The sequence below is a fragment of the Prionailurus viverrinus genome, unplaced genomic scaffold (assembly GCF_022837055.1).
Source record: "Prionailurus viverrinus isolate Anna unplaced genomic scaffold, UM_Priviv_1.0 scaffold_42, whole genome shotgun sequence".
NCBI lineage: Eukaryota > Metazoa > Chordata > Mammalia > Carnivora > Felidae > Prionailurus > Prionailurus viverrinus.
The window spans coordinates 3,842,646-3,861,899 of record NW_025927609.1 but is presented as its reverse complement, the minus strand read 5'-3'; the positions used below and the strand labels follow the sequence as shown (position 1 = coordinate 3,861,899).

Sequence of the window (19,254 nt, the reverse complement as noted above, 5' to 3'; positions counted from 1 at the left end):
AGGGCGTCTGGCAGGCTCCATTGGTAGAGCGTTCGACTCTGGATCTCAGGGTTGTGAGTTCGAGCCCCACGTTGGGTGTAGAGATTACTTAAAAATTTAAAAGTCTTGATAAAAAAAAAAAAAAAAAAGAGGGGCGCCTGGGTGGCGCAGTCGGTTAAGCGTCCGACTTCAGCCAGGTCACGATCTCGCGGTCCGTGAGTTCGAGCCCCGCGTCGGGCTCTGGGCTGATGGCTCGGAGCCTGGAGCCTGTTTCCGATTCTGTGTCTCCCTCTCTCTCTGCCCCTCCCCCATTCATGCTCTGTCTCTCTCTGTCCCAAAAATAAATAAACATTGAAAAAAAAAAAAAAAAAGAAATCCTATAGACCAAGACTAAAGACAAAACAATGCCATTTTTAAATGAGGGGAAATGGAACTGACGATCACTAGTCAGTACAGGAAGGAAATTAAAACCTTGGTGATACAATCACCACACACCTGTCAGGGTGGCCACGTTTTCTAAAAAACCAAAAATGCCCAGTGACGGTACGGGTGTGAAGCAGCAGGGAGTATGAATCGGTAGAAACGTAGAAAGCTGATCGGTAGGATTTACTAAAGTTAAACCTTCTTACTTCATAGCCCAGGGATTTCGCTGCCAGACTTTTCCTCAAGGGAAATGAATGTCCGTGTCCCCCAAGAGGACGTGCAAGAAGGCCGATATGACAGCAGCTTCACTCTAATGGCTGAAAACCGGACACAGGCCACCTGCCCGCCTGTGACAGAAAGGAAAGCAAACTATAAAGGAAGGAGCTGGGGGTGCGCACACATCCACGTGTGAATGGGTTTCAAACACCCCCTGTCGAGTGGAAGAATCCAGACATGAAGAAGTACGTTCGATAAGCCAAGTATATGAAGGTGCAGAACAAACAAAACTCATCGATGCTGATCAAAGCCAGAGTAGTACTTGTGTTCAGAGGCGGGGCTTGACTGGGATCGGGCACACAATACAGGTCACACGGTGAAAATGTTCTAGATGGAAATGTTCTATATCGCGATCTGGGCGGTGAGTATCCAAGTGTAGAGACATGTGAAATTCACCCATCCTGACACTGACATTTTTGTGCTCTACTTTCAAAAGTGAAAAGAAATCCTTCTTACGGGGGAAAAATGTTGCGATCTCTGGAGCCAGCCTTGCCTGCTTAGGCTCTGAGATCGGGTACCGGGAGAGTGGGAGCTCAGGCAAGTTACATAACCTCTCTGTGCCTTACTTCCCCGCTGTGGATAGTAATAGTGTCTGGCCCATGCAGTTGTGATGAGGATTAAGTGAATTAGCAGCTGTAAAGTTCAAAGCACTATTCTCAAACCCACCATGGCCTCTAAGGCTATCAGTTTTTGCTATTAGGTGATGGCTGCTCTCCCCGAAAGCCCTGAGCTCTCAGACGCTTCACTAGCTCACTTTGTCCCCACTTTGCAGCGACGATCATTGACCAGAGTTATCATGATATGACGTTATGTAAGTTATTCTAGACCTTCCACTAGGAGATGCTCCCTTTATCCTTGACTATTACCCTCAAGGCCCTGATGAACTGCAGTCTTTGCTGTTAATTGTTTTAAACGTGCGTCATTAAAAAAATAAATTTCACAGTGCTCCGAAATGTGAAATCTATCATCTGACCAAAAGCGGGAAGCTACCCGTAGACGAGCACTCGGCCAGTCTGTGGGCAGACAGGTGCTATTTTGTGACAGTAACCCCAGAGGGAGCAGACCGACCCTTAGTAACCTCTCATGCTTCCTGTTTGCTGCAGGAACCATTGCACTGGTAATATTATTACGCATGTGATTGCATTATGCCCATTTTAAAACAATTCGTTTTGTATGGACACAGAACAGAAACTGAAATCATGGCTTCTGGTTTGGGGGTTTTCACATGTCTGCAGTGATGAAAATTGAAATCCTGGCCTGCATAAGGCAGATGTTACTTCCCTTTCTTAATGGCAAAATAAATACATTGCGTGCAGAGGGGTCTGTTTTGCAGCAGAAGGGCTCCCTGGAAGTGTTTACATCTAAGCTTGTGGGTAAGTCGCTGACAAGGTGCTTTTTAGTAAAAAAAAAAAATTTCTTTAATATAAATGTATACAGTAAATGTAGCCAGTTGTACATCAAAGAAAAGATGTCGTGTGTGTTAGTACGGGCACCGACAAAAATTTATAATATAAGCTGTGACGTGAAGTGTCTGTGACTGAGATCAGTCAGCCGGCAAATACTGGAGAGCCATGTAGGAGGCAGGCATCGGCTGGATGTTGGGGCTCAGTGAGAATGGGCCAGCGCCTCTCTGTCCTCCGAGCCCACAGACCAGTGAGGGAAACACAACCAGTCTGTAAATGTGGATGAGTTGCCTGCCAAGGAAAAGTAAGATGCCTTAATTTTTTTCCGGTTTTATTAAGAATGAATCGACAGGTAATAGGGTACTAGTCCGAAGTGTGCCATATAACCATTTGATAATGTTTGTATCTCAAAAGAATCACCACGATAAGCGTAGCTGACACCCATCACCTCGCATAGTTACGAGTTTTTTCCTGTGAGGAGAACTTTTAAGATTTATTCTCTTAGTGGGGCGCCTGGGTGGTTCCGTCCGTTAAGCGTCCGACTTCGGCTCAGGTCATGATCTCCCGGTTCGTGGGTTCGAGCCCCGCGTCGGGCTCTGTGCCGACAGCTCGGAGCCTGGAGCCTGCTTGGGAGTCTGTGTCTCCCTCTCTCTCTGCACCACCCCTGCTTGTGCTGTGTCTCTCTGTCTTTCAAAAATGAATAAACATTAAAAAAAATTTCAGATTTATTCTCTTAGCGGTTCTCAAAGACACAATACGGTAATGTTCACCGTGCCCTACGTACGTTACATCCTCCAGGACTTCCTTATCTTATAACTAGAAGTTTTCACCTTTGACTACCATACTGACGCCTTAACATTTGATATTGAAATGTCACTCTGAGCCAGGAGTTGCTTTGTACATTTATGCACCCATTTTTCCCACACAGAACTGTTCATCACAGGAAGAAGAGAAGAGTAAGCCATTTGGGAGGATGGTGAGTAATGACAACAGTGGGGGAGGGTGGGAGAAGGTCATGGTCTGAGGACCTGGAAGACAATATTAGAGGCACACGAGCTACCCACTCTTCCCTCTTCTCAGCTCCCAGGCACTGTAACTACCCCACCTTATCCAACTGCCACGGTGGTGCTCTTGATATTCCCATTTTGCTGATGAAGACTGAGGCTTTGAGACGTTAAGACCGGCTCAGCACCACAGATGGCTAATGATGGGGCTGGCATCCTACCCATCACTGTCCCTGCAGGTGCCTGGGTGCCTGTGCACGCACACACACAATTTCTAGGAAGGAGGAAGAACATTGTCCCATCCCTCCTCACCTTCTCACCTTCACAGTTGACAAAGAACGGTCATAAATGCTTCGTTGCCCGGCAGCCCACCGTGTGGTCCTGAGTGACCCAGTGCTCTCTGGTTCCGTGTCCTCTCCCTATTCATCCCTAAAACTCTACCACCTACCTCCTCACTCCCCATGCTCCATGCGACGTCTATTTTCTGCCATAGGGTGGTCTAAGGCCACCTCATCTGGAGTGGCCTCACTCAGGACTGTCCTGTGACTTAAAAAAAAAAAATTAGTCTTTGAATTTTGAGTTAATTGCAGGCTCCCATGGAGTTGTAAGAAAGGACAAAGAGAGACCCTATGTGCCCTTTACCTGGCTCCCTCCATGGTAACGTCTTGCAAAATTGCAGTACAACATCACATCCCGGATACTGACACTGATAGAGTCCAGATACAGAATGCCATCCACACAAGGGTCCCTCATCGCCCCCCCTTCTATAGCTCCATTCTCTTTCTTTCCACTCAATCCCCTCCCTAACTCTTGACAACCACAAACCTGTTCCCCATTTGTGTAATTTTGCCATTTCAAGAATGTCACATAAATGGAATTATACAATGTATAACCTCTTAGGACTGGCTTTTTCCAGGAGAATTCTCTAGAGATCCATCCAGGTTGTTGGGTATTGAATAGTTCTTTGGTTTTTATTGCTGAGTAGCGATCCATATTATAGACGGGCGACAGTTTAACTATTTACCTATTGACAGACATCTGGGTTGTTTGTAGGTTTTGGCTATCACAGATAGAACTGTGTAAACATTTCTTGCTAATTTTTGTGGGAATGTAAGTTTTCATTCTCTGGGACAAATGTCCAGGAGTGCAATTGCTAGAAGTTGAGGCGATGGCCTTCTATTTCTATTTCTCTGAGTGTTTTTTTTTTAAACCATGAATAGGTGTTCAACTTTGTCAAGGGCTTTTTCCACATCAACTGGCACGATTGTATGATTTTTCTTCTTTAGTCTGTTCATATGGTGTACTATAATATGGTGTTCATATATTGAACCAGAGTTGCATGCTTGGGATAAACCCCACTTGGACATAGTGTATCATTTTAAATGTATATTGTTGAATTGTTCGCTAATATTTTGTTAATGGTTTTTGCATCTATATTTATGAGGGATTTTGGTCTGTAGTTTTTCTTTTTTTAATACTTTGTCTGATACGAGGGTAATACTAGTTAAATAAAATGAATTGGGAAGAGTTCCCTCCTTTTCTATTTCTGGAGGAGATTGTATAGAATTGGTGTGAATTCTTCAAACATTTGGTAGAACTCTCCAAGGAAGCTGTCTGGGCCTGGAGAGTTCCTTCTCTCTTTCTCTCTTCCTTCCTTCCTTGCTTACCTCCTTCTTTCCTCTTTTTGAGTTTTAAAATGATGAGTTCAATTTCCTAAATAGTTATAGGGCTATTCAAATAACCTATGTCTTTTTTGAGGAATTCACTCATTTCATCTAAATTGTCAAATTTATTGTGCAGAGTTGTCTGTATTGTTGCCTTACGGTCTTCCAGATGTCTGTAGGATCTGTATTGATGTCCCCTGCCTTGTCTTTAATATTGGTAATTTGTGTCTTCTGTGTTTCTTCTTTGTCAGTCTTGCTGGAGGTTTTTCAGTTTTACTGATCATTTCTAAATGATCGTGTTTCATTGATTTTCTTTATTCTTCCATTTTTAATTTCATTGATTTCTGCTCATATCTTTATGATTCCCTATACTTTGGTTTATTTTTCTCTTCTTTTTCTACATTCTTGAGGTAAGAGTTTACATTATGGATTTGAGATCTTTCTTCATTTTTAATGAGGAAATTTTAACTTTAAAATATGCTGTTAGCACTATACATTTCCACTCCACACCGATGTAGTCCTCACATGTGTACTTTGATACAGGTACTTTCATTTTTATTCAGTTAACTGTATTTCATTTGCCCTTAGGATCCCCTCTTAGACTCACGGATTATTTAGAAGTGAACTGTTTCAATTCCAAGTGTTGGAGATTTTCCTATTATCTTTTTATTATTGATTTCTAGTTTGATTCCATTTGGGTCAAAGAACACACTCTGCATAATTTCAGTTCTTTTGAATGTGTTGAGGTTTGTTTTAGAAGGATAAGATCTATGTTGGTACATGTTCCATGAACATTTGAGAAGAATGTGCATTCTCCCATTGTTGGCTGGAGCGTTCTATAAATACTGATTGGATCCTGTTGCTCAGTGGTGCTATTGAGTTCTGTATCCTTGCTGATTTTTCTGTCTAGTTGTTCTAGTGGTTGTTGAGAGAGGCGATTAAGTCTCCGGCTGTAATTGTGAATTTATCTATTTCTTCTTTCAGTTCTATCAGATTTTGCTTCACATACCTTGTAGTTCTGTTGTTTGGGTAATTTACAGTTAAAAAAAATTTTGAATGTTTATTTTGAGAGAGACAGAGACAGAGAGCCAGCAGGGAAGGGGCAGAGATAGAGACAGACACAGAATCTGAAGCAGGCTCAAACTCACAAACCGTGAGATCATGACTTGAGCTAAAGTCGGAGGCTTAAATGACTGAGCCACCCAGGTGCCCCTGTAAGTATTGACATGTAATGTAAGTATTGACATGTTGGGCTTAAGTATGTATTTTATTTTTTATTTTCCATGTTCTATGTTTTTCATTTTCCTGTTTTCTTTTTTCTGCCTTCCTAGGAGTCACTTGAACATATTTTTTTTTTAATTGCTTTCTGACTTCTCTGTTTTGAAAGCATCTCTTTGTATTACTTTTTTAGTGGTTTCTCTAGGTATTACATTACATGACATCAGTCTTTTAGTGTCATGGTTTTATAAGTTGGAGTTATCATGTAGAGATCTTGCCTCCCCTTATACCTCCTCACCCTCCTTTGTTTATAATGTAATTGTCTTAAATATTTACTTTACACACATGTAGAAGCACATCAAACAATACTACAACTTTTGCTTTAACCATCAGATACAATTTGAAAAACTCAAGAGTGGAAGGAAAAGTTTATTTTGTTTACTCATATTTTTACTTAAAGTGTTCTTTCTCTTTTTGGATGTACAAAACTTCCTTCTTTTACCATTTTCTTTATGTTTTGGAGAATTTCCTTCAGCCGTTTTTTTAGGGTATGTGTACTTGTAACACATTTTCTTAAATTTGTCTTGATTTCCCTTTCATTCCTGGATTTTTTTTCTGGATATAAGAGTCTGGGTTGATAGTTCTTTTCTTTCCACGAGTGAAAAATGTTGTGCCAATTCTTTCCAACCACTGTTGTTTTCAATAAGAAATCTGCTGTAATTTGAATTGCTTTTTCTTTCCAGGTAAGATGTCATGTCTCCCTCACTGTCTTCAGTATCAGAAGTTTGACTATGGCATGTCTTATTGTAGATTTATTTGGATTTATCCTATTTGGAATTACTTAACTTCTTGAATCTTTTGAATCTGGAGGTTTCTGTCTTTTGCCAAATCTGGAAGTTTTTAGCCATTATTTCTTTGAGTATTTCCAACCTCCAAACACCCTTCTGAGACTATAGGTATTCTGTTAGATCTTCTGTTAGGGTCCCATAGAGCCCTCAGCCTCTGCTCACGTATAGTCCATTTTCTCCCTGTTGTCCAGACTGGATAATTCCTGTCATTCTATTGTCCAGTTCGTTGATTCTTTCCTTTCTCTCTCCATTCTGCTGTTGGGCCCATCTGCTGAGTTTTGCATTTTAGGTATCGTATTTTTCAGTTCTAAAATTTCCATTTCATTTTCTTTATATCTTCTATTTCTTTGCTGAGACTTTCTGTCTTCATTTGCTTCAAGTGTTGTCACAATTGTTCACTGAAGCATTTTGATGAAGGTTGCTTTTAAATTTTGTCAGGTAACCATGGTATTTTTTGTCATCTTGATGTTAGCATCCAGTGACTGCTTTTTTTAATTTGAATTGTGATTTTCTTGGTTCTTGGATAATGAGATTTTTGATGGAAACCTAAATATTTTTGATATTATGTAATGAAACTTTAGATCTTATTTAAGCTTTCTGTTTAAGTTGGCTTCCTCTGATATCACGACGTTAGGAGAAGTGGGAGGGCACTGCCTCGTTACCGCCAGATGAGGGTAGAAGTCCAGGTTTCCTGCTCAGTCTCTGTTGACCTCCAAGGGAGGAGCTCCTCATTACTGCTGGGAAGGATTGGAGTTTGGATCCCCTCTTGGCTTCCACCCATACCTCCCCGGCTGGGAGAGATAGGGGACCTCATTATGCTCCCCACCTGATCTCCACTGGCACCATGGTTTGGGGAGAGTGTAGAGTTCTTGTTGACACTGGGCGGTGGTGAAGGTCCTGACTCTACTGGATCTCCTCTGCCACCGTCCCAGTGAGGAAAGGGGAGGCTCCTCATTACTGCCTGGTGCGGACGGATTCCAGCCTCCGTTTATGGTCTTCTCTGCCACCATGTTGACCAAGGATGGGGACAGGTTCTGGTGCTCCATTATGGCCTGAGGAGGGCGGAAATTAGGCTCACCACTCATCTTTATTGGTGTAGGCGGGATGGGGCCACATTTTATCATGTGGTATTTGACTGGAGTAGAGCAGTAATTGCCGAAAAAATGTCTATATTTCTAGGGTGCCCCTTTTCTGTTCTTTTGGCTGTTTGGGGTGGGGGGCTTTTTTTTTTTTTTTTTGCTTGTTTGTGCCCATTAGCATTTCCAGGTTGTTGGTTTCTTCAAATGAGTGTTTGGGATTTATGAGTCACAAAGAAAACCCGGGGACCTTAGCCAGTGTGGTTCCTTGGGTCCCCTAAGGTGTGCATTGGTGGTATAGTGCTGAGCATAGCTGCCTTCCTTGGGGGGATCCAATGTCCAGAGATTTTAGCCGTGCTTCGGTGGGGGGAATAGAGAAAAGCACATCTGCCCCATCCCCACCCCCACTAGCGTGCCTGTGACTTTTAACACATTGAACGCGCACTTCTTCAGATCTCTCTCCCTGTTTGAAAGAGGTGTGGTGCTCAAGTGCGAACAGTACTCAGCAAGAGTCCGGAGACCCGGGGTTTCCAAACCTCACGGAACCTGCATCACTGTGTTTCCAAGGCAGGATCATTTACTGAGATAATTTCGGAAGCTAATTTCCTTGCTTTAGCTATTTTTCCCTCCCTTCCCTTAAAAAGTAGCCAAATCTTTTTAATTAAATTGTTTCTCTCTTGCCTTGGGGACTTGTGAGTTGCAGGGGCCTGCCCAGAAGTTTCCAGCCATGCAGAAAATAATCTCCCCAACCAAATTTTTGCTTCCAAAAGCCCAGGTTCAAGTAGGTGATTGCCCAAGTCTTCCTGGGGAGTGGGAGGGGGGGGTGAGTGGAAGAGAGAGGGAGGCGGCTCAGGAAAAACATCCCCTGGCTGGGGAGGGGACAGGTGGGGTTTGCGGATCACAGGAGAGCTCAGGTGTCTCGGGGAGGCAAGAGGACTTCAGGGCAAAGAGCACACTGGACTCCACCTGTGGTCTTTGGAGCAAGGAGAGTAGGTCTGTACTGGAGCTGGCACAGTATGGAGGCCTTGCCTTCCAGGGACCAGGGGCAGATTATTTGACCGCTGAGAAAAACAAAATGTGGTCTGCCCTGTACTTGGGGCTGGAGTGTCAGTTCCTAGTGTGTTCCAGTGAGGGCATCTGCCTTCTTACCTTGAGGGGATGTACTGAGTGTCACATGGGACAATGCCTGTTAGAGCACCTTCCAAAACATTAGAGGTTGTTCAACATAACTCATGATTTTTATCAAGCACCTACTCTGGCTAGATGCCAGCATGATTTTGGAGGCAAAGAAACATTCCAGAAGCATTGGGATTTATGACCTCCTGGGGGAGATAAGGCACGTGCCTGGGTGAACAGAGGCTAAGGCAATAAAGGGTTATGAGGTTGACCTATAAACTCGTTGTGAGATCTCCTCCATAGACTGGCTTAGGGGCCCTGACTTTTAGCAGACTGTGTGTCCTAATCAGGATTTTCAGGCTTCAAATGACTGAAACCTAATTCGTACTAGTTCAAGGTCAGAGGGAAAGTGCTGGGTCTCTTAATGAGGATGACCAACATTTATTTATAAGACACACACTATGAGTCAGACGTGATTATCAAAAATTTGACTCATTTAATCCTCCCAAATGATCCTATGAGGTGGACACAGCTGTCACTCTCTTCACAGCTGCGGTCAGGGAGGTGCCGAGAGGCACGGACCTGTTCAAGGTGCCCAGCGGGTCCTGCCGTGCAGGCAGGGAAGATGGCCGCCATGTGGGGAGGTCGACTCTCTTCTCAGGGCCCTGGCGAGTCCCCGGGACAACTCTGATGGCTCCATGGGGCTCGCAAATCCTCTCCAGAAAAAATGCAGTGGCCCGAGGGATGGAACGTTCTGACTGGTTCTCGGGGGGGGGGGGGGGGGGGGGTGGCGTTCTAGGATTGATCGAGGGAGGGCAGGTCCACAGAGGAAAAGTGGGGTGCACTCCACGGGTTACTGGTTATTTCCCAACTGGAAAGCTCAAAGGGCTCAGGGGAAGGTTTTATTTATGTGTGGGAGGAGGCCTCCAGGAGTTTTCCTGTGTCTGTCTCTGAGACTTCTGCCCTGATCTTCAGCTTTGGAGGTCATCTCATCGCCAGATGTTATTTTCTCTTTCTTCATTTGTGGAGATTGTTTTCCTAGAACTTTCCTGCCACTCTCTATTCTGTGCTAATGGAGGAAAACAGGAATAATCTGCAACACTTACTACTTCCTAATTTAGTTTGTGAATATTTACTTGCATTTTTCTTTTCCTACAAGCATCCCTCATTGACCTCATCGTTCCATCTTCTGGCGGCCCCCCTCTCCCTCCCTCCACCCTGCGTGCACCTGCAGTCCCTCTTCTGCCCCCCCCCCCACCAGCAGGGTGAGGAGAGAGAGGCCCCCTTGGGGACTGGGCCAGGGGTGCAATGCAGGACTGGAGACGGAACGTGGCAAGAGGCGGGAGGGCCAGCAAAACAGGAACCCAGCAAACCATGGAGATGAAAACAATGTTTCTTTAGAATGAAGCAGCTTATAGAGTTTGCTACGCAGGTCCAGCCTAGGCTGCCCTCCCTGACACACCGCATATGTCTTCTGCTATTTCCCATCTCTGCCCACAAGGGCTGGGACATGGTTTTCCTCTGCACCTGCTCCAACCTCTTAATATTCTTTCTAACTCCCCTCCCCACCCCTCCCGCCTTCTCTCTCTTTCTCATTCTATCTCACTCCCTCAGCTTTGTACTTTCCCTCTTTCTCTCTCTTCCTATTTTAAAGTGGAGGCATTGGCTGTCATGCAAACAGAGACAGAAAGGGCCCAATGGCCCTAATTCTCTGCTAACATGACAGAGAAAGGATCAGAAAAGCCAACAAGGCATGGGCCACGACCCCAGGTAGGTCTCTAGCACCTGCTGCGAGGTCGTAGGTCTGGGATACAACACGGGTGGGATTCACCCCGCTGGCCCAGCCCAGGGGTCCCCACCACGTCCCCCCCCCCCACCATGAGCCAGGAGTCCAGGAGGAGTGACAAGCCCCTTTCCTGCTGGCTATATTTGCTTTTCCTTGTCTGAAAACGTTCACCTTCAGAGTCAGAGCTCTGGGTTGTAGCAAGAAAAGCTAGCAAACACCTCTCTCCACCGTCCCCTCCTAAACCCAGTTTCCTTGAGGCTTCGGGGAAAGAAGTCCCATTAGCCGGCACGTTGTCACTGTGCAGAGACACGTGTAGTGGAAGGGGCGCTGGAGACTGGGCAGGGACACCCGTGAGGTTTTGTGTTTTCCTCCATGAAATGGTGGTGTGTGAAATGAGAGAGAGGTTCTTATGCTGGAAGATGGGCAGGACAGGCACTTTTGCACCCCGGAGGGGATGCTGTAAACCACACAGCAAGTGCTGCGCAGCTTAGGTAAAGAAAGATCCCTGAAGTATGGTGAGTTCACGGGAGAAGTTACAAACATACCCAATCTGGATAAGAACTTCAGCTTTCCACCGTGACTACCGCCTGACCACACTATAGGGCAGGGTTTTCTCTGTTTTGTACCCCGTGTTCCGATGCGGAGAGCAGGCAATCTCTGCGTGTCTGCTAAGGCGGGGCAAGGGGTGGGGCTAAAGTCATAGGTTCTGGAAAACGAAGTTGAGGTTGGTGTAGCTCTGTTGTTGAGCAGAAGAAAAGCAGCCGATAGAGTCCGCTTAGATCAGTTCAGAGCCAGCCACCCTGTAAGCAAAGAAGGTTCAAGGTCAAAATTGCTGGAAACCAAATCGCCAAAATATGAAAAAGACCGTATTAATAGAGAATATGTTCATTAGATGTCTTCCTCGGCAGCTGGGAGTGGGGAGGCTGGGAAGCCATGGGATGTCCCCAAAGATTGCTCTGGAGGCATCTTGTGTTGGGGACCTGCAGGGGTGGGGCAGTCCAAGAGGCTAAGCCAGCCTCACCCCTTGCGGCCGGCTTCCTGCAGACGTTCACCTGTGTCAGTCCGCAGTCCCGTTACGAGCCCGTCTGGATGTCTGACCTACCCATCCCTCCCTTCACTGGACACCAAGGGCAGAACACTTGCACCCAAGACCAAGTCCTCAGGGTGCCCCCACCCCCCCATCTCCCAGCCTTAGTGGCTGGCCATCTTGCAGAGATAAATCGGACAGCCTTTAAAATGGAATTTGGGGGATAACAGGCCAACCAGGCAACTGTGAGTACGTAATTATAAAGAAAGTGAATTCAGTCCCTGGTGATTGAGTCCACTGGCCTGCATGTCCCCAGGATATCAGGGAGCTGGTTCTGCCCCAGGGAAGCTTGTCCTTATTGGTGGTCTGAGTGGAGCCTGGGAACACTGGCTTCCCAGTGAGAGGAGGGAGTACTTTGAATAGGCAGTCAGTGGTTTACCCCAAGCTTCATGAGGGACACTGGGTAAATGGAACCCACACAGGGGAAGGTAAGCGGGAAGAAGGGGCATGGTCCAAGAAGCAACGATGGGGGGCCCAGGGACTTTCCGTCTCTAGGCAAAGGCCTGGAGAGAAATACAGGGCCTTGATCGAACAACTTAGGGTCTACCGTGGGGAGGAGGGCTGGCTCTGTGACCGTGGATCACGGATCACCCAGGGTGACTGGGAGTCCAGTTGGGCACATGTTGGCAATGACATTGCTGGCAATGACAGCTACCTAGTGTCGCAAGGGCCTCATGCTGGGTGAGTGCCTCTCCACGGGAGGTTCTCAAGCTCGGCCCGGCCCGCCTGTCAGTGGTGTCTTAGCAGAAATTCCTACTGGGTTTGGGCTCTGGACTGGCCAGTCTTGTGACAAGCTTCTCTTGTGTTTGCCTGCGTGGCGCACACACGTCCGCTCAGAGTGCTCCAAAATGGCCTCGGTGAAGCGCCCGTGTCCTAACCTTTCTGCACGGTTCCCCTGCTCTCCTCTGTGGCCTGTTTGACTGGGCTAATCGATGTTTGGCGCGTGCAAGCCTGAAGCTGCTGGGTGGGCTGGGCAGAGACAGCGTTGCTGGGGAGGGGGGGGAGGTCAGCAGAGGGACGGTGGAGGCATGGAAAGAGCTAGAGATCAAGAACCTAGGACAACGCATTACCTTTAACATAGCCCAGTTGGGGTTGAGTTTCTGTTACTTACAACCTAGAGTCCTGAGACAGACATCACAGATCTGACTTAGTCTGCTGTTTGCATATTCCCTGCTTTGGCACCAGAGGATTGGGCTTGGATTGCTTGCCAGGGGCCATGTGTGGTGGGAAGTGCTTGACATGCCCTAGTTCCCGTGTGGCTGAGAGTCTAATTACCCAGTGTGCAGATGTAGAAGTGAGGACCCTTTCAGCACCTGCAATGGGAAAGCCGGCAGCTCGAGTCACGCCAACAAGGCCCCGCTTTCCCGCTGTCCTCCCTCTCTGGCTTCATACTCAGCTCCTACATGCTGTCCCATCTGCCCCAGAGCAGGTGCTGGGCTGCAGGGCTGGTCAGCCACCCTGGGCCCCAGAAGCCAAGCCCCTTTGTCTCTGCCTTTTGGCCTCATCTCTCCCCAGGAGGTTTGTGGATTTGAATCCTCTTTCCAGAACACTTGGGAGTTTTTTGGCTTCCTCGTTCACTACGTTTAAGGCACCACACAGCCTGCTGGGCCCGCCGTGCACAGTGGCCCCTGAAAATACCGTGGTCAGGATTCCTTCGTCTTGGCCAAAGGTAGAATCGAGGTCATGCGTCCACCTTCAAGCGACACTATTCGGACAAAAGCAGGGCCGCACTCCCCTTGAACTCGTATATTGTAGCGCCCTTTCCTCCTTTGATCTGAGAGGAGAATTTGGCCATGGTCGTCAGACCCCTGGGTGTGAAGTCCACCTGCCTGGCAGGAGAAGCCCTGACTTCTTTCTAGGTGAGGAGAAAGATGGGGACTTGGCTCCTTTGAGGTGTCGGGGGACGGGTGAGCCAGGTGTGCTGGGGTGAGAAAAAATGCGTTCCTACCTGCGGACCCAACATGCAAACCGCTGAACAAAAGCATTAGCCTCGGAGACTGGGAGTAAGAATGTCTTGTCACCATGGTTACCAGGAAATGGACCCACTTATATATAATAAGGGCTTTAGCAGACGCCAGGCCATCTGATATTCCAGTCTGGGGCCAAATGAGAGGGTGCCTGGAGTTCCATTCCGTACGCAGTTACCTGAACACAGCTGTGGGCCGTACTGAGCCAGGCGCCGGCAACAAGCCGTGTCTTTTTTTTATTGGGGTGCGGCCGATGGGCGGGGGCGAGGACAGAGGCCTGGGCACCTTCACCCGGCGTCCCCTTGTTAACCAAAGAGTAGTTCTGCATCTGGCCACAACAGTGCACCAGGAATGAGAATTTGCATCGTCTCAGTGTGTGGAGGAGGAGGGGGGTGTCACCCCAGATACGGAGCTGTAGTGCGGAGGGCAGTGGACCGGCCATCTCTTCTTCTCCAGTCCTCACGCTCCTACCTGGCAGAAAGGTGCTCAACAGTGAAAACGGAAAAGAAAAGACGCCCTGTCCCTCTACCCTCCTTCCTGACCCCCCCTCGGGCCCCATCCACATAGCCGCGCAGGCTCGGAGGCGGCGGTCCTGGAGGGAGACCCCGGCTGTCAGTTGGACGCCCGGGGCCGCCGGCCCAGCCCCCGCGAGTTTCCGGACCCCGGGGGCTCCGGGGCTGGGGAGGGACCGCGATGCCGGCCAGGCGGGGGCGCGGGGCGCCGGGGAGAGCGGGGGACTTCAGCCGGCGGGCCCGCCGCCCTCCGCAGGAGCAAAACAAGAGCACGCGCACCTGCCGGCCCCGCCCCGCCCCGCGCGCCGGCCAATCGCGGGGCGTGGGCGGGGCGAGGGCGGGGCCGGCGCGGCGGGCGGGGCCGGAGCCCCAGCGGCAGCAGAAGCCCGAGCCGGCGCGGGGCGCAGCGGCCCAGCCTGGAGCGAGCGCAGCCTCGTGCCCGCCGCCCGTGCCCGCCGCCGCTGCCGCCGCCGCCGCCGCCCGTGCCCGCCGCCCCCGGGGCATGGCCTGTCTGATGGCCGCTTTCTCGGTCGGCACCGCCATGGTGAGTGAGGGCATCCTTCGCCTCCGGGGCTTGCTTCTGTTTTCCAGGAGAGCGAGAAACGCACAAAGCCCCGCACCCTCACCCTGACACCCGCCCCTGAGTCCCCGGGGAGAAGCCCGGTTCCCATTGCCCCCAGCCCCGGCCACCTGACGCCTCGGGATGCTCCCCGCACCGGCAGGGGACGCGGGGCAGGCGGAGGGGCCAGGAGTGTGCGGGAGGCGGCCGGGCAGCCCCACCAGTGCACAGATGGCCTCGTCTGGGTCCCCTCTGGCTAGGGGCGTGGGGCCTGGGTTCCTGAGCGCACTGAGCTGGGTGGCAGCCTGGGCCCGAGGGAAGGGGGGGGGGGTCCCTCCCTCCCTGCCGGCGCGCGCGCGGCCCGGACGCGGGGAGCCCGCACTTCCCACGCCACCCTCCGGAGTGCCTGGCACGGTCTGGGGGAACAAAAGAGGAGGCTGCTCCCTGAGAGCCAAAGCCTGCGCTGCCCCCCGCGCTCCGCAGTTACAGCCTCTCCCGGACGTGCTCGGGAGGGGGTGGCGGATTCCGGGGAGGCAGCCCAGGGGCGAGCCGGATACCTTCAGGCCACCTTCTCTGCACCCTGGAGAGAGCCCAGGGTGGGGACAGGGACGCGGATCTCCCGTTCCCGAGGGTGCCAGCTCCGTAGGGGGACCACCGGGTGCCGGCAGATTCAGCGCTGGACCCAGTGACAGCAAGTGCTGTTCCCATTGGTGGCCCAAAGTCTGCTTTTGCTCCTTTATACGAGCTCCAGAAACTCACATTAGGAAAAAAAAACAACAACAAAGTAGCCATCGACCCGTCCATCCTAGGGCCTTTCATCTTTAGGCCTAGCGCACCGACCTTGCAGTTAGGTACTTACAGACTAGATTTCAGGTCACCTAAAGTACAAATAGAAAGTATTCCGTTTTCCAGCCCACCTCGCCCTCCCTCTCCATCCCTCTCTCTATCCTCTGTCTGTGGATTTACTATCCTGCTAATTACTCCCCATAGGCTGTAAGCCCACGGTGCACAGCACGCACCCCCACCCCTCGCCTTATTTCATTTTTAGCATCCTGTGTTTGAAGTCAGCAGGGCTCAGCAGGATCTGACCGACAGTTACCTCTTGCCTTGAGCCCGAGGAAAAAAAAAAAAAAACAAAAACGTAGCTGACGGTCTGCGCATGCTCTCTGCTCTCACAACCGCATCCTATGCTCCAAACAGGTTACTGTGGAACACATACCGAGCGGCGCCAGCTCATTATATAATGATTTTGTGTAAACCGATAGAATGGGGCCGCAGACATGTTTAGGAGGTTGGTGGAGCAGAGGCTGGCAGGAGGGGGACGCACTGACCAGGTCCCCTCTCTGGGCGTGCCCTGCCTTCATTACTTGGCTTCTCACCCGGAAGGGGATATGGAACCACAAAAAAGGCAGCCCCTCTCACATTTGCTTTCATGTGATTGAATGTTTGGGGAACACTTGGCAATTCTTCCTTTCACATTTGCCCATCTCTTTGGGTTGCCTAGATTATGTGGATAATGGAAAATTAAGGCGATCCTTATTGTTAGTCGTAGGTAAAGAATGTTTCAGATCTTTGAGATGCCGGGTAACTCCTGAAGTCCTTTCAAAGCTGCAAAAGTGGTTTATACGTGTGGAAAAACCATGAATCCAAACGTTTTAAGGTATTGATGTTTTTATGTCAGGATTTTCTAATGTTATGTTATAGTTTGATGCAGACCCAGAATTCCACAGTGTTCTGAACTCAGATGGACACACTAGCGGCTGGGCTCATTTTTTCAGGAAACATTGTTTGGTTTGAAAAGCATTTCCCCCCCCCCCCCCCAAAATCGTGTAATTTTTTTTTAATTACAAAAATTCTACCCAAATCATAAACAAAGAGCACTTGAGGGAGCCCCAGGATCCTGAGCTCTTTCATTGCCCCCTGCTCTGGGGTCCCACCTGGGACTGAGTACACCGGCTGTGACCCTGGAGAAGCTGGTTTAGAGGATGAGCAGAGCACCCAGCCCTGAGCTGGGCTGGGAGGGGTGGGCACGAGGTCCCAACGGGATGGTGGTATTTGGAGCCGTATGAAGTGGCTTTTGGTGATGGTGAGGTCAGCAGCCTGAGTGACCACGCGAGTGGCACTTGCCTTTTGCTTGGTTAAGGGTGTGACATTTGGATCAGTCTCCCCAGGGCAATGGCCTTGAGGATTCTTGGCCAGCGTTGTCCTCTGATGTGGCCGGCGTCCCTGGGAGGGATCTGCCCTCCAGTGAAGGGCCCACCGGTTCCAGGTGGGGACCGAGCCCAGCAGCTACCCGCGGAAGAGAGAACCAAGAGAGAAGCGCGTGCCAATGCCTGGCGCTTGCGCCTTCCTCTCCTTTTCCTCCCTTCCCCGTGAGCTGCGGGAAGAAGTTTCTAGCTCTCACTGTGTGTTCCCGGGTAAACAGAGTGAACCAGCCTCACAGTGGGCTGGGGGCGGTTGCTGACTGTCAGAGACCCTCCCCAGCTGAACACACATCTCTGTATGCTTGCCTGCCAATTGGTATGAGCGCCCAAGAAAATACTCTCATGAACGGCAGGCAGTAACAATCCAGACGGGGTCTCCTCGGCATTCAACACCACGGATGGACGTGTTATTATTTATCACGTATTACGTAGCACACACCGCGTGTAGATGGGGAGGTCAGAGGCAATGTGTGGAGAAGACAGGGAAACATACAATGAAAGGGAACAAATGTGCAGGGAAGATGTATTTGTTTCATTTTTAATGAGCTCAGGAGGCTGAGGACAAGTTAGCTGTAACCTACATTGCCGGCCGCTCTCATCTGAGGATGTGTTTCCAGAGAGCTGGTCTATTTCCGAGTGACAGCCACTGCCTCTCATCATACAAGATTCCATGATTTTAGTAATTGGGCGAGGTCGTTGGACACCCGCGGAAGAAAGGTGGGTAACGGTCGGTTTTTGGCGGGGGCGGGATGGTATGGTTTCCTCCGTTCCTTGTGGATTTTCCTACAACCGGCAGGGGCTGGGATGACCCCGGGTCACCTACAACTTGCCTCGAGACAGCTGAGCAACCTTCGAGCCCCGTTAAGGACACTGGCCAGGGGAACGGGGCACAGAGAGGAAACACAGGGGGCTGGACCCTGACTTGGCCACTCATGCACTGTGGGGTGTCGGGGGCAGAAGGCGGTCTCTGTGCCTTAGATCCCAACTCCAGGCGAGTGGGAGATGGTAATACCCCCTTCGGGTGGAGACAGGAAGAGGCCTACTCCTGGCAGTCTGGAGTTTACAGGCACTTGTAATTGCTGAATCAATAGTCACCATTGTTTGTAACCACTTACCTAGTAGGCGGGAGGCATTATTATTTAATACTTTAAATAATGAGTACTTGACGTGCTCTCTCTCTCTCTCTCTCTCCCTCTCTCCCAGATCAGTTTAGTTACCCAGCTTTGTCTTACCGGGCTTGTCCCCTTGTCTCCATCCCCACGGCCACTTGCTGGTTAAGGCCACTGTCACCCTCCCATCTGCACGTTGAGGCAGGAGATGGTTTTAATTACAGTTCTGGTCTGTTACCCCCCTTTTAAATCCCTTGGTGCCCCCCCCCCCAAGGACTTGTAGATAAAGTACAAAACCCTTAACAGGGTTTGCAGACCCTGTGTCTCTAGTTTCATTTTACCCTCCCTCCCTCCTCCCCACCACCTGGAAGGGGGCCCAGCCTCTGAATTTCTCTCAGATCCTCCCCCCCCCCACCTTGTTCCACTCCCTCCTGCCACTGAGCCTCTGCACCTGCTGTGGGGAACATCAAGCACCCTCCCCCCACCTCACCCGGAGGATCTCAGTTTAGATTTGATTCCCTCAGAAGAAATTGGTGCTGAGTGCCCCCCCACCGCACCCCGGGGTCTGCTGCTGCTTTGGAGGTCCCTCTGGGTCTCTGCACAGGGCTCATTATAGCTCTTGCCTCCTGGCATTGTGATTGCCCGCATTCTTGCCTGGGGCCCAACCTTGAAGGGAGCCTGTGCTGAGGCCACAGGCCTTGTCTGCCTGGCTGACTGCTGACCCCCGCAGCTCTGCTTGGTGCTCTCATTCCTGAAGGAGCCAGCGAGAGAGTGAGTGAGAGAATAGGTAGCCTTGGAGTCTAGAGGGGAAGTCAGACCCTCATCATAACATGGGTTCGGTGTCCGCGGCAGCCGGCGGGTGAGTGGAGTGATGGCCGTCACCCCTGCGTTCCCGTGGGTTTTATCAAAAAACGAAAGACACCACCCATCCCTGGAACCTCCTCGAGGGTGACGCCTGTGGTGGGTGCCGGGGAGAGGAGGGCGGTATGGATGGGCCGTGACAGCTGGAATGCCGGGGTGCTG

The 19,254-nt window shown here is 49.9% G+C and overlaps 1 protein-coding gene across 3 annotated transcripts in view; it reads left to right on the top strand.

Moving 5' to 3' along the window:
• The first annotated feature begins 3,009 nt into the window (after positions 1-3,009).
• The window catches only part of ABCG1 (ATP binding cassette subfamily G member 1), a 76,159-nt gene continuing 59,914 nt past the window's right edge, over positions 3,010-19,254 (top strand). For 2 of the 3 annotated variants that reach the window (XM_047846875.1, XM_047846874.1), the window contains exon 1: positions 14,756-14,903. In XM_047846875.1, coding sequence (XP_047702831.1) covers positions 14,862-14,903 — 42 coding nt within the window. In that variant the 5' untranslated portion in view covers positions 14,756-14,861. Of the gene's footprint in view, positions 3,058-14,755; positions 14,904-19,254 lie in introns of those variants that run through there. The other variant, XM_047846876.1, reaches the window with a different exon arrangement.